Source organism: Lissotriton vulgaris, chromosome 2_1, assembly GCF_964263255.1.
Source record: "Lissotriton vulgaris chromosome 2_1, aLisVul1.2, whole genome shotgun sequence".
Lineage (NCBI taxonomy): Eukaryota > Metazoa > Chordata > Amphibia > Caudata > Salamandridae > Lissotriton > Lissotriton vulgaris.
This window is the reverse complement of record NC_141687.1, coordinates 506,144,913-506,160,709: the sequence shown is the minus strand read 5'-3', so window position 1 is coordinate 506,160,709 and position 15,797 is coordinate 506,144,913. Positions and strand designations below refer to the sequence as shown.

At 47.8% G+C, this 15,797-nt stretch overlaps 1 protein-coding gene across 4 annotated transcripts in view; it reads left to right on the top strand.

The window, feature by feature from the left end:
• HECW2 (HECT, C2 and WW domain containing E3 ubiquitin protein ligase 2) overlaps positions 1 to 15,797 on the top strand; it is a 1,269,905-nt gene that overhangs the window by 1,182,495 nt on the left and 71,613 nt on the right. For all 4 annotated transcript variants that reach the window (XM_086955408.1, XM_086955407.1, XM_086955409.1 and 1 more), the window contains one exon: positions 2,491 to 2,637. In XM_086955408.1, the coding sequence (XP_086811534.1) occupies positions 2,491 to 2,637 (147 nt within the window). The remainder of the gene's footprint in view (positions 1 to 2,490; positions 2,638 to 15,797) is intronic.

Genomic DNA, 15,797 nt, shown 5'->3' with positions numbered 1-15,797 from the left:
CACTAAAAAATTAAGAGAATTACAGGCCACTACCAGGGATGCAATAGTTGTTCCACTCCTGAAGACGACTACACATGGGGCGCCTACCTTGGCCTATCGCTCTTTGTCCATGTTCAATGTGGACTCCAGGAGCTTAAGTAAAATATTGGCTACACGCCTTCTCCAGTATGTGCATGTGCTGGTCCATTCTGACCAATGGGGGTTTATCCCACAGCTTAAAATCTCCCTTAACCTATGCCACCTGTACTCAGAACTGTTTGCTCCCTGGCGAGAAGGCGAAGCTAGGGCAGGCCTGATGTCTGTAGATCCAGAAAAAGCATTCAACATCATCAGCTGGGCCTACCTACAGTCATGACCCGGATGAGGTTGGGGGCCTTCTATGTGGCGTGGAATCAGTCTTAATACACCAACCCTACTGCTCGAGTCTGCATGGGTAGGATAGTGTATGATCTTTATGAGGTTTGCCTGGGTACCAGACAGGGGTGCCCCTTGTCCCCTTTCCTGTTCCCCATAGCTACTGAGCCCCTTTCAGGACTGTGCAGACTGAGACCCCAGTCGGGGTATCTGGGTAGGCAACTCTGAACACCTGCTATTGCTCTAGGCTGACAACCTACTGCTATATGTGGCTGGCATGGTCAATGACCCCCGGCTGTGTTGCAGTTTTTGAATGAGTTTGGGAACTATTGGGCCACGGGTGAACCTGGAAAAGACCATTGTCTTCCCATTGGCCCTCAACGCAGACAGACCAGAAACTTTATTGCTGGAGATTTGTTGGGTTCCCTCAAATTTCTGGTTCCAGGTAAGCCAGGTTTATCATTCCCTGGAGGACATGCGGGAGGGCAACGTTTGGGTGGTGGTGCACTCTCTGAAGGGAAGAGTAGTTTTTGGCACTCTCTTCGATATGGATATCTTTGGCCAAAATTATTATGTTGCCCGACTGCTTTATTTCTTCACCAATCTCCCACCCTGGTTGTCGGCCCAGTGGTTTAAGCAATTGGACGCATTACTGAGAGAACTCTTCTGGGATGGAGGGAGGCCCAGGGTGTTGTTAGACATTATCAAACAAACAAACAATCTTGGAAGGGGGCCTGAGGATGCCGGATTTCAAATTAAATTACTTGCCTACCCAGCTTCAGTTGATTATGCTTTAGCTAGAGGGCTCCAATTTGTCAGAGCTAGGACACCTAGGGATGGCTCCCAACCAGGGGCGGCGGGGGCTTCTTGCCCATCTGCTATAGCGAGTGCCTGGGCAAAGAGGGACTGGGGTGTTATTGATGACGGTACTCTGGTGTTGGCAGCGCAGTCTCTGGAAGTCGAGGGTGCGCCCCTTGTATGCCCCATCACTTTCATTGGTGGGCCTCCTAATGGGGGGGAGCTCCCCACCTTCTTCACGGCGGCACAACTGACAGCATGGGCAGAAGTGGGATTGGTGACAGTGGGTGACTGCTATGAGGCCTCCACACTGATGCCTCTAGAAATCCTAGTAGAAACATGTAAACAGCCCACTTGGCAATTCCTCACTTATGAGACGATGACCCACTCTTTATGGCTCTCCTGGGAACTAGGTTGTAGAGTGTCCCGGAATAACTGGTTTAAAGTTATCCAATTCAATTACCTGTGCCAAACGTACCTCACCCTGAAGAAGCTGACTGCTATATGTGGTGGGGAGCCTAAAAGCAGCCCTCGCTGCGTGCTTGTGGTGGCAGACTTCTGCCACATGACCTGGTCCTTTTTGACATGCAGTGGTGCAAAGATTGAATCCACACTGAACCGTGATATTTCTTGCACTCTGAAACTGTGTTTGTTAGGCTTGTTCCCCCACCCAACACCCAAAAAAGTTGGAAACAGCTTCCTTGACTAAGCCTTTAAATTAGCCAAGAGGTAGATGCCCATGACATGGAAGTCCGCGGGAGGGCCAGTGATAGCATGGTGGGAAACCGCTGTTAGGGAGTGGGCTCGGGCAGATGATCAGGCGCTTCGCAGAGAAGTGGCGCGGGGCTTACAAAGGCGACCAATAGCCCTCTATGGACGGAGGTGGTGGAGATGTTCAAAAACCCCGGGAGTAATGATTCCTCCTAGTCGGAGGGATCAGGATCCGGGGAGGAGAATGGGGAGACTGATTGAGCGTGGTGGAGTGCCCGGGATGATGGCATGCTTGAGGCAAGTGTTTGCCTGATAGCAGTGCTTAATTTGAGCTGGTGGTTTCTTGGACTCAACACCGGCACTTTTCATGAGCACCAGTTAGGGACACATTCATTTATGATTAAGATTAAGTGATGTGTCTTGTTGAGCTGGAAAGGGCGACGTGGGTATGGATATGCATTATTGTGTCTTGTAAATCTGTACTAGATTTCCTGGGAAGCTACTCCCAGGCATGATGGAAAAATCCAAATATATGCTGATCTCTTATGTACTTGTGCAGTCCTAACAAAAATATCTTTTACAAAAAAACAAATAACAATAAGCTTGTTTTCTTTGTGCATATCACAGATCACTGAGCGGGAATTAAAACCTGGAGGCGCTAACATCCCTGTGACTGAAAAGAACAAGAAGGAGTACATTGAGCGAATGGTGAAGTGGAGGATCGAGAGAGGGGTAGTGCAGCAAACAGAGAGCCTAGTACGTGGCTTCTATGAGGTAAGACATTGGTTCCGTCCTTTCAATAACAGTAAAAGGCACTTCTGGGCAACTGTCCTTCGTAAAAATGTTGAGGTCCATTAGTTTGGATTTTCCAACTAAATACGTGTATTAGGAGAATTTTATTTGCTTTGCCACTGCTGTGGTAACAGTGTACATCTTAGAGCAGTCCACAATGAAAGTTCTATCAAGCATAATATGTAGAAACAGACTGCCACATAGGGAGGTGTGGACATTGACTGACCTGGAAGTTGATTTATCAACTCGACACGACTAGTGGGAGTCACAAACATTTTCCAGAGTATGCAGAGAGTGAGTAAGCAGGCTGAGGACTCTGCGTTTATCTTTTTAGGTCTCGCCACCTATCAATGCGCGCAAGCGCATTGAGCGGAGCGAGAATTCATGTCCTCAAAACGCTTGTGAAACCAAGGGTTTCGTTCGTGCGGTTTTGTTTAAGTTCACGTGAATCACGTGACCAAACAAGCACGCGCATCAGCCTCCCTCCTATTGGCCGTACTTTCAGTTTCCCGGCCGCTCATCTTCGCAGCACATCAAAGGGCTTCGCCCAACGTGCGCTCTGCAGCTTCTCGGCTTCTCCTGCCCTAATTATTCTTGGATGGCCGGCCGGCCGGCCGTACTTTCAGTTTCCCGGTGCTTCAAGTCTGGATTTCTCCTCCCCCTCCCCAGCCAGCTTCACCCAGGCCATATGTTCCCCAGCACCTCCCCTCTCTCCCCGCACACAGCCTTTCTTGGATTTCTCCTCCCCCTCCCCAGCCAGCTTCCCCCAGGCCGTGTTCCCGAGCTTCTACTGTAAGTAGGTTGTTTTACTTTACTTTATTTGGCTCTCAACGTCTGGTTAGTCTTTACATATTTGCTGTTAACCACACTGCTTTAATTAATAGTCAAAGCAGCCACTGAGACTTTTCATGCGCAGCACTCTCCTCAATGCGTGACTTCAAAAGAACAGCTCGCAGCTCGCTCCGCTTCCCTTTTCACTTGCGTGCTGTTCGCTCTGTCCCGTTCTTCTCCAGCGCTTAAGGCACCAAGTCTTTTCTCACACTGCACTCTCCTTACAGCGTGACATAAAATACCTCCTCACTGCTCACTCTGGCTTGTTTTCTAGGGAAGTGACACAGGGACGTAAATTGGAGGTAGTGTCCATGATCCTGTTTGTCCCCATCAAACATCCATACCAACTCATCCCTTTCTCTGATCCGTTGCTGCCCACACTTACTTTGCATGCACAAGCCATCGGTGCAGTTTTTAGAATGCAGGGCTGGGCCGTCGCAGTCTTTCCCGCCGTTTTTAGGTGAGGGGTTGGTGCAATCCCTAGTCAAGGGTTCCATGGTTTGCTATCGGTACTCGCCATTTCTCATAGGACAAGTGCAGTAGGACGCCATTTTCTTATGCGGCGTGCAGTAACATTTCATTAGATCACATCTTGGTGTTTAGATGATGACTCAGGCTTGTTTGTGTCTGGTGAAACGAGGGATATAGAGACGGGCTCGTCCACAGCGGTGCATGCTTCTCAAAATGCTCCCAAACTCCTCAGGAAGGCGTAAAATGGAGCTCAAACTTCATGCTTATTCAGTCATTGGCCTCTCTGCTGACACTGCTAAGAGTCGTGCTAATTTTGATCATGGTACTTTGGTAAATACATTATTAAAAGTGGTACGTATTAATAGCTAGACCGTACAGCAGGGTATAGAGATCAGAGAAATCTCCCGGGCCCTTCACAGAAGTCTTCGATCAAACCAGGTCAACAGCGCCCGTCACTCTCGTTTTTGCGAGAGCCCCCACCCCTCTCTGTCCTCATCCCTTTCTCTGATCCGTTGCTGCCCACACTTACTTTGCATGCACAAGCCATCGGTGCAGTTTTTAGACTGCAGGGCTGGGCCGTCGCAGTCTTTCCCGCCATTTTTAGGTGAGGGGTTGGTGTAATCCCTCTTGCGCCAGTGCGTGCACTCAGTCCCACAAGTCGACCACTTGTTTAATTGGATATTGTGCCATTATCACAGCAAAGAGCGGCGGTGGGCCCCCTACAGTGGAACTGGTGTGCTCGCTTACAGAGTTGCTGCATACCTCTTCTCAGGAAGCTGGCCCACTTTACAACCGCATGCAATAACATGGTCACAATCTTTCTTACAGTAATCGCCGTGGTGCGCAATATCACACTTTTTAACACACACATGTTTTTAGACTTTTATAACATGATGACTTAGTTTTCCCTGATGCACACTTAGAGGTGTGAACGGATAATTGCTGCTTCCATCCTGGTTTTCCCTCAGTCTCGTTGACAATTAAAGCTGAAACCTGTTCATCTAGCAGATAATCTGTAGCTAAACATCTTTTTACATCTTTGATTAAAGTTCTTTCGTAGAATGTTTTGCTCTTCCACATTAGTTTGTTGTAACTTGGGAACTGGTTTATATTCTAGTGCAAATACTGTACTTTCTACCAGCTTAATAGTTACCACCTCGTAGAAGTATAAATGCATCAAACACTGACTCCCAGCACATTCACTCAACCACACTACACCATCAAGCACATACATATCCCACTGACAACCTGTTTAAGTAGGCTAGCACACAAAGGCACTAGACTGCACCATCAGCACAGAACACCACACCGCCACCCAGCTGGTGCTAGCAACACACATAGGCACCAAACTGTGGCATCAAGCACAGACACAAAAAACTAACACCCAGTTTGTGCAGCTGGCACACAAAGGCACCATCAAGCACAACCAAACCACACCTCCACCCAGCTTATGCAGAGTCAGACACAGACATCAACAAAAACAGACATAAGAATCAGGCACACACATCAGAATCAGACAGACATCAGAATCAGACTTCAGAAACAGGCACAGACGTCAGATCCAGAAAGCATACAAACATCAGAGTTAAACATCAGACCCAGACATCAAACTTTGACACATAAATTACACCCATACACCAGAGACAGACACAGACACATACTATAATCACTCAGGCACCAACGTCAGACAGAGACATCGCACAGCTTGTCCACACATCCTCCATCTAAGGCACTGTACCCAATGAAGGCATGATGACGTCCCTCCCCTAATCTGGGCTGTGGCCCACCTGGTTGGGCTTGGAAAGTCTGTCACTGTTTGGTATCGGCTCTGTCACTGCCTGGGGTTTGATTTCCAGCAGAAGCCTGGGGCTGTTATACAAAAATAACACTTGAAATAAGTACTTCTTAATGCAATTCTATATTATGCCTATGTTTTCTTCTGTGGCGTTACCAATAGGTCTCGCAGTAGGAAAGTTGGAGCTATTGGTTTTGTAAATGACATTTTATATTTATATATTGTTATTGACAATGCCAATAACGATATATAAATATAAAATTTCATTTACAAAACCAATAGCTCCAACTTTCCTACTGCGAGACCTATTGGCAACGCCAGTGCTTGTTTCTCGTGGTGAGCTTGTTGTGAAGTATAATGCTGAGGTTCCTTGCGTGTTCTCTGGGTGTGGTCCTACTTCTTATGGCCCTACAATATAGGAGAGGTGCCCTTCCACCCAAAAAGGGACAGGGTCATTATATATTAAAAACAATAAGGAGTCCCTTTTGTGTCATTCATCCTAGATCACAATGATACAAATTAATGGTGTGTAATCTTATTAGATCTTAATGTATCCTTACACGCAGTCAATCCTCTATCTAAACACTGAACACCATTTTATGTAAAGATTTCTCATGTATTAAACATATTTCCTAGTACAAAATGTTCCTACTGTAGTTCTTGTCATAAAACAAATACATTACGCTTCATATATAGAAACATCATAAATAAACTTGACAACTTTTGATATGAATGTATAACAGATGAGAGACTCGTACGATATCGGTTTTAATCTATTTTATGATGTGTATAATTGTATTGAATGATTAAGTTTATGTTTGATGTATGATGCTGGGTTGAGCCAGATCTCGGTGAGGAAGGTTTGGCAGCAGCGGTTGCTGCGACATCCTATGTTTAGGGCTGTTATCTCAGTGCTGCAGTATCTGTGGGTGGGTGGAGGTCCAGGGGTTCTGGCGTGGGGGTGCAGTCCAGGGCAGACCGGGTCAGACCGGCTTGCCTTTGACGTGCCTTCGACCCATCAGCGGTGCAGCCGCACTGCAGCCTCCATTAAGTAGGTTCCTAGGATTGGGCGGAGCTCCGGGTGGGGTCCAGAGAAGGCACAAAAGGTCGATTGAGCGGGCAGAGGGTGGGAGGAAGGCAGATTAGCAGTGGGAAAAAAGCTGCGTTATAGGGACACAAGAAGTCAGAGAATTATGGGGAAGAAGAGGAGGCGAAAGTTAATAGAAGGAGGCAAAAGTCAGTAAAGGAAGCATAAGTCAAATGAAGGAGGCAAGAAGTCAGTAAAGGAAGCAAAAGTCAGTAAAGGAAGCAAAAGTAAGTAAAGGAAGCAAAAGTCAATGAAGGAGGTAAAAGTCAGTAAAGGAAGCAAGAGTCAATGAAGGAGACTAAAGTCGGTGAATGAAGCAAATGCCATTAAAGGAGGCAAAATCAAGCTGTTACTGAGATTAAAGGGGGCAAAAGTTGAGTGTGGGCAAAAGGTGCAGAAGTGAGCAGCGATTTGGCAGTGATTACGACTGGATCGTTGAATGCTGCAGGCCTAGGTGGGGAGCCTGGCCTGCAGCAGCGGAGGGGTAGCTGGCCCAGGGGCCTGTTCAATGGGGCCACACCGAGGCATCTATTAAGAAGGTTCCTTGGAGTGGAAGGGGCTCTTGGCGGGGTTCAGAGAAGACGGGAAGTGGTAGGGAGATCGAGCAGGCAGTGCATAGGAGAAAGGCGGATTAGCGGGGGAAAAAGGAGGGGAAAAGTTAAGGTTATGGGGATCACGAGAAGTCACAGAATTACGGGGAAGAAGAGGAGGCAAAAGTCAATAGAAGGAAGCAAAAGTCAGTAAAGGAAGCAAAAGTCAATGAAGGAGGCTAAAGTCTGTGAAAGAAGCAAAAAACAATAAAGGAGGCAAAGTTGAGCAGTTACTGGGATTGAAGGGGCAAATGTTGGGGCAAAAGGTGAACAGTTGAGTAGCGATTTGGTGGTGATTACGGCTGACTGGTTGAACAGTGCTGGCCCAGACGGGGAGCCTGACCTGCAGCAGCAGAGGAGGAGCTGGCCAAGGGACCTGCTCAATGGGGTCATGCTGCGGCCTCAATTAAGTAGTTTCCTGGGAGTGAGCGGCATGCTGGGCGGGGTCCAGAGAAGGCAGGAGTGGTAGGAGGATTGAGCGGGGAGAGCGTGGGAGAAAGGCAGATTAGCAGGGTAAAAAAGGAGCAAAAAAGTATGGATTATGGGGAGAAGCCACAGAATTACGCTGCAGAGAAGGCAAAGGGCAATATAAGGAGGCAAAAGTCAATAAAGGAATCAAAGTCAAATAAAGGAGACAAAAAGTCAGTAAAGGAAGCAAGAGTCAATGATGGAGGCTAAAGTAAGTGAAGGAAGCAAAAGTCAATAAAGGAGGCAAAGTCGAACAGTTACTGGGATGGAAGGGGCAAAAGTCAAAAGATTAGGGGTGAAAACGTGGACAGTTGAGCAGGGATTTGGCTGTGATTAAGACTGGTTGGGTGGTCAGGCCCGGGCGGGGAGCCTGGCCTAAAGTAGTGGAGTTGGAGCTAGCCCAGGGACCTGCTCCCTGGTCCAGCCGATCACTAGTTTACCATTACCAATGTCAGTATGTGTTTTTTTCGAGAGCCACGTTCTGTTGCCAGAGCCAGTGTTAGCTAATATTTCTTCCATGCTTCTAAGAAGTCCTCTAGGGAAAAAGTCAAGGTCTTATTTTTTAATGTCTTCTAGTGATAGGACTGGTTAGTGTTGGCCACATACGTCCTCCAGATTGGTACGCCTATTCTAACCGGACTGCATTTGCCTAGATGTTCGCCGCTTAACAGGCTTTAAAGGGTATCATTGCAGTTGTTCGCTTCCCATCTATGCTGAAACTAATTATTAAAGTGACATTACAAGTAGAACCCTGTTTATAAGTTAGAAAGCTATTCTGACAAACTACTGAGATCAAAGCAAATTAATTAGGTAGAATCACCTCATCTAGGATCTGCTGGAGTGCCCATATCAAAAGATGAAAATAAGTTTGGCTGAGATCTTTATGCACTGATGGTGGTGTGCAAAGGAGTTATGTGACGGTATGCCGAAGTGGTAAAAGGGCAAATGATGGCTTAATGATGAAGAAAGAGCCCAGAACTGGGAACATACTTATCTCTGTTAGCGGATTGTCATAGACCTAGCTCCTTTCCTTGTTTTTTTTTGTTTGTTTTTTATTTCTTTATTGCATTTACATTGAGAACATCAATATAAAACAACAGTCCCGCTCAGAATCCCCCCTTCTCCCTATCTGACATTGCTGACTTCCTCTGCGTGCACGGTATCATTGCATCCTTCTGATAAGTATATGCACAGCCATTTAGCCAACAACCCATGGCAGGGCAGGCAGGCGGCGCTTCACCATATTTACAAATTATACTTCTGTTAAGGGACATTCTTCACAGTTCGCAACAGCAATACAAAGGCAACACTCTGAGTCCCAGCCCAGTCACAGCCGTCTTTATGGCACACAGTGCACCATCACTCTTCGGCCCCGTCGGTCCCCTCTCTGTTCGCCAAGTAAGTTTGGTACAGGCCCCAGAAGTTCTTAGGTCGGCTCGTGGGGGGCTGTAGCTCACTATACTTTTCAGATTGAGTGCAGCAATAGAGCATGTCGTGCGCCCAGCGCTTAGGAGTGGGCAATTGGCCTCTCATCCAGCAACAAGCCAGCACCCGGCGAACCACAAGCAAGCCCATGTCTACAGACGTCTGATCGCCCTCGACAGCTTCTTGGTGTATCCTAATAGGGCCACCATGGGTCAGGTGTGATGACAACCTCCGTCAGCTTGCTAATATCACCGAAAAAAAATTCCCAAAAGTCCCAGACGCCAGGGCACTACCAAGCGAGGTGTAGAAAGTCTGCATCTGGGGCGCTGCACCTTTCGCAACGAGCAGAATCCCTTAAGCCATATCTTCAGTCTAGCTGGGGTGTAGGACATCCGATTTAGGAATTTGAAGTGAATCAGTCTATGTCGGCCATTGAGTGATACTTTCTAGGTGTTAGTACAGCAATATCGCCACGTGTCTTCGTCCAATACAGTGTCTAAATCAGTCTGCCATGTGTGCTCGCTTGTGTTAGTTTGTATAGATTGGACAGCAGTTTCCGGGGAGAAGCAGTATTAAGGACATACGTGAGCTCAGGAACCTCAGGGGGCTCTGCCATGTCCCCACCCAGCAGGTCACTGAGAGCGCGGCGCACCCTGTGGAACTGGAATTGTGTCAGGAGTGGGGGCGTGCCACAGGTTCCCAGGGCTTGTTCCCATGTCTTTGCAACCCCATCAATAAATAGATTACCCGCCGTTTTTATGTTCAGTTTCTGTAAGGGGGTAACTAATCCCTTCTCCTTAAGCGGGGGCAACCATCTGGCACAGTCTACTGGCATCTCCGGCGAATATAGCAGCACGCCGCTTTGCATCTGTAAGAGGCTATGCCATTCATGATTCGTGGCTGTTACAAAGTCCAATAGGCCCGTTCTACGATCAAGCGATTGGGAAATCGTATGTGGGAGTGAGTTAGGGCTTGCAAAGAGAGTCTCCATGCGGACATGCGGTATGTTCCGGTCCCCATGTAGCCAAGTGTGTAGGTGTGACGCCTGAGCTACACGGTAATATGCCTCCAAATCCGGGGCTCCAAGCCCCCCCATTGAATATGGCATAGTGAGTATCGTCCACCGGACACGCGGTTGCCCACCCGCCCAGGCCAGCTTGATCATCTGCTGCTGCAGCCGTGCAAAGAATGATTTGGGGAGAACCATTGGGATAGTCATGAACAGAAACAAAAATCTGGGGAGCATTACCATTTTCATTATTGATATGCGTCCCATTAAGGACAAAGGAAGCTTACTCCAGTTAATTACGTCGTCTTCTAGATTACTGACAGCAGTGCCATAGTTAGCTCTAAAGAGGATTTCCGCATCCGTGTGTAACTGAATCCCCAGATAGCGGACCGAATTTGTGGTCCACTGGAGCGGATATTCCATTGGTGTTGGCTGAGTGATCGAAAGTCAGTGGAAAAGCCAGCGATTTGGTCCAATTGACCTTCAAGCCAGAGAGTGCCCCAAAACGAACCACCTCCCTGGTCAATGTAGTGATGCCAATGTGGCCTAGATAGTCATTAATTTCATCTTCCAGATCACAGCACTTGGAGGAGTACAGATCTGAGTAGTATCCTTTGAAGACATCAGCTATGTCTCTCTCGTCTGTAAGCGGTTCTCCAGCGGTAGAATTCACCACCGTGATGTGTTGTCGCCGTCTTGCAACCTTCATGAGATTGGCCAGAACCGCACTTGGCCGCTCCCCTTCGCCGTACACCCTGGCAGTGGCATATTTGCCCATGTCTCTATCATCCCTGTCTGCTTCTTCATGATATTCTGCAAGCAAGATCTTAATCTCTTCTCCCACTGTGTTGTCTACCAGGTTGCACTGTCTGCGCTCCAGCTTGCCTAGTTGTTCCTCAAGGTCCGCCAGTCTCCGCCGAATGGTCTTAAGTATGCCCGAGTGTTTCGACATCGCAACCCCTCGGATATAGACCTTGAAAGCCTCCCAGACCACCTGGAAGCTATCCACCGAGCCAATGTTAGTTTCGAAGAATACATCTATGGCCTCAGCCAGCTCTCCCCTAAACACCGGGTCCAAGAGAGAATTAGGCGGAAACCTCCATGTGAATGGCCGTATGGATTTACCTGGAATGCGTAGTTCCAGCAGCACTGGCGAGTGATCGGACAGTGTTCTGGGCAACACTCTACAGTCTCTAATTTGGTCAAAGTGGGAAGAGGGAGCGAGCCAGTAATCTATCCTGGTATGGACATTGTGATATGCTGAGTAGTGCGTGTACCCACCTTGCTGAGGATTGCGAGAACGTCATACGTCCCCCAAGTCCAGGCAATTCATTGCACTTTGCAGCTCCAGAGCAGCAGCCGTAGGTCTGCAAGCAGGACCGGTCGATCTATAAAGAGTCAGGTTCATGTTGAGGTTGAAGTCTCCCCCCCACAGCAGCATGTTTCTCTGGTCAAAATGTTTGACCTTGGCAGCAAGAGTCTTATAGAATTCCGGTGAATCAAAGTTGGGGCCATAGGTGTTGACTACAGTGAAGTCTATGGCAGGGCAATGGCATCTAGATATAACAAATCTGCCTTCAGCATCTGTCTCCAGGGTTTGTATCTGTAATTTGGACTTAGGGTTTACCCATATCAAAACCCCTCTGGAGTTGGAGGTGAACCCCGCTACGGAGATATTACCCTCAAGCCCCCTGCATCTGAGCATGTGACTGTGTGTAGGGAGATGCATCTCCTGGAGCAGGGCAATGTGTATATGTTGGCGCTGTAGATAACTGAGAACTTTCCTGACTTTGGGGTGGTCATTTAGGCCATGAACATTCCAAGTAAGTGCCTTTAGTCTAGGTGTGTGTGATGTCCCGCTATCTGAGGTGGAGTCAGCAATAGCACAATACCATTGAGCATAAATGGAGCAAGCTTACGTCAATGCCTATCACAATCACAGAGTGTAAAGTCAGATAGATCAGATCCCCAAAAATAACGTAACAATCCCCTCTAAAACAAGTCCAACCCTTCCACCTACTGCGGACCAACCCCAGTTCGGCCTTGCATGATTAGACCCTCAGGTCCCCCCACCCTACCCCATTATACAACACGTTAAGCCCCACTGTGGGGCAAGGTAATGCATATAGCGCAGGGGCCGAGGTCGCCAGGCAAACAGTAATCAAGTGGTTTCAAAACGAGCCTGAGAGCCGCCTCGCGCAACGCCACCATAAGGATCTAGAAAGTTCAAAAAGTGTCTTTACAGCACTGAATAGTCACCCCGGGCCAGAGCACGGGGGCACAGCCGCCCCCAACCGCGGCACCGCACACTCCTCAGCGGGTATCAAAGTTTAGCCACCAGCCCCCAAGACACGGCACATGGAGATATGTGTATCAGAACAGTCTCACCATGTGTCTGTTGTGGAGGCGCCACGTCTCTTAGATCACTTTGGATAACTGGTCGCCTGAGCCGATGCGCAGGTATGTCCAGCCCGAATATCAGGCTCAAGTACCTTCACTAAGTGAAGGGGGTGCCAAGACGACCCGCTCAGTACGCTGGTGTCCTGCTTCACTCCTGTTCGTCGAGTTGACTCCCGCCGACCTCTGCCTCCGGGCGTTTACCATTGTCTCTTCAATGGTCCTTGGCCCACCCTTTCAGGACCTGCTGTAATGCTTTTGTGTCCGTGAAAAAATGGGAGTGACCCTGCCGGCTTATCCTAAGCTTTGCAGGGTATAGCATGGCAAAATCCAGTCCAAGTTCCCGGAGCTGCTTTTTATGAGGCGCAAAAAGTCTGCACTCTTCCTGCACCCTATCAGTGAAGTCTGGATACAGGGATATGGCGGACCCTTCATATTGCAGGCTTTTCTTGTTGAGGGCAAGTCTTAGGACAGTGTCTCTATCCCTATAGTTCAAGAGCTTGGCTATTATGGGCCGCGACGGTGCCCCCTGGCGAGGGCGAGGGCGCGGACCCAGCAAGCTGTGGGCTCTCTCAACGATGAACACCGGTGAGAAAACGTCGTTTCCCAGCAGAGTGACCAAGAGTTTCTCCACAAACTTTTCCATGTTCCCTGTCTGCGTAGTTTCCAGCAGGCCCGTGATTCGTATGTTGGATCGCCGAGAGAGGGCCTCCAAGTCCTCGGACTTATCTTGGATGACTTGTAGTAACCGGTTAACGGTCTGCCGGTCTTTATCCAGCTCCGTTTGGGCCTCCTCCACCTCCGTGATTCGACGCTCAGACATGTCTAGGCGCTCCGCGTGCTTGTCCACGCGCTCCGCCATGCGGTCCATGCGGTATGTGAGGGCATCTATTTTAGTGCCAATAGCTGTTATACTGTCTTGTATGCCCTTCTCCATAGACCCCAGCATAGTTTTTATATCCGAGTAGTCTGCACCTTCGGCGCTATTTGTGGGGGAGACCTGGGCTCCTTCCTGCGGGTCGCTCGTCTTTGTGCGGCGGGTCTCGAACTGGAGTTTGCTTTGGGTCTTGTCGACTTTCCCCAAGGCAGCAATGCCGCTGGAGCGATACTGCACTTCAAGGCTTCCAGGCCGCGTAGGTTCCAAAATGGCAGTCGATGTGTCAGGAGCCCGATGTAGGGGGGTCGATTGTTACTCCCTTTCGGTTGTTGACCTCCAGGTCCGCCCCGGGTGTCGAGGGCCTCGCGATTGCTTATATCGCCACAGTCTTTCGGTCAGGAGACCGGCTTCCGTAGATTGTCGGACCTGGGCGGTCGCTTCAGGCCACACGTCGAAGCACGCCGTGCGGCGCCTGATTCACTCGAGTCCGCTGTTTGGGGCCTGGTTGACAGCCCGGATCCTCGAGGGCGATAGCGGCACGGAGCAGTGCCCAGGAGCGCAGCTCAGCCCCCAGCGCTTCGCGGGGGGCACACAGCACCAGCGGTATCAATAATGTTCCAAAGACTCTGCAAAAATCAGGATAAATTACGGATTTTGCTGGCGGCGGTGCGGAGCTCGGGATTTACGCGTCCGCCATCGTTGCCGGCAAGCTCCGCCCCCAGCTCCTTTCCTTGTTATTTCCAACATTAAAAGAGGTTTTGGCTTTTTGGATTCAGAGACATAAAGAAAGTGTGGATGTTAGATTTGAAAACAATCAACAGATGTGTTAACAAGAGAAAGCTAAGCCAGTATAAGGGCATTTGGTAGCTCAAAATGTATGTCTGGGCTGTTTCCCATTATACATGGAAAATGAAAATAGGATAGAGATTTACCAGTGGATTATTCTATTTCTATCTTATATCTGATTGAATGTCTTTACAAGTCAGACTAGGCTGTTTACTTTGGGCTCCCTACCAGTCATAGGGAGTTCTTAAGACCAGGCACCCAAATGTTAATACTGGTATCAGGTCAGACGGTGTGTAGATGCAAAGGCAAATGGGTACATCTCCAGCTCTCTTATCTGTCTAGAAAGCTCTGTAGTTCTGCAGAAATTCGGTTTGCCAAAGTATGCACTAAAGCAGGTCGAGGTCCAAATATTCTTAAATATGTAGGAATTTTAGTGACAAAATCTGTAGTTTATATGTTTTCAAGCAGTAAATAGACTATTATTAAAATGTATATGAGGAAATAAGAAATGCAAACAACTCTTAGGTTTTACTTTTCTTAATTGCTAATGATAACTAAGATGCGACCACCTTATATTAAGAAAAGAAACATCTTGGTTTACTTGAGCTGGATCCAACATGAGCTGGCACACATCATTCAGCTCCCTTTATATGCTCTAAAAAAGCACGATTTCTTCACAAATAGAATGTATTTTTGAATAAAGGAATTATTCTGGTGCAAAATAAAGCTTGTGGTGAATGGGGAAAGGGAACAAAGGCAACAACTGTGAGTAAGATCCGTGCTCATGGTATTACAACATCAAGCAATGAAACATTTCAGATTACATTACTCTCTAAGGAGGATGACCGAAGACTTAGCCAAACATGATAATTGATTGTGGTGTGTACGCCCCCAAAGAATAAAAGAAATGTAAGTGATAACTTCTTGTCTTTTACTAGTATCAATTCAGCACTGGCTACACAAATTTGTAGGGAACATTTGAACTAAAAAACAGGTTTTACTTAGGATTTATCTTGTGTAGAAACGTAGGGCATATTGTTTCAATCTGAATAGTGGCATAGCACATAGAGTATATGTCTGACTTAAAGGAACGCCTGTACATCACTTACCTGAGCTTGTGAGCACCAGTAAAAATTTTAAAAATCAGGTCTATTGAAATGAATCCCCCGAAAGGACTGCAATCTGGAGTTGCAGGACAACAAACACTGAAAATATCAACCAACCTAATGGCACTTATTGCCTGTAAAGACACTTACATGACATTTCTGAGATCCACATCAGCATCATCATACTAGTGAGATAAAATGTGAATGAGGACACAAACATGTATGGCACACATAGCACTCACTACTGATTACTGGAAATTGGTAATTGGAATCTCCGTATTATCAGTCAGCAAAATGTTG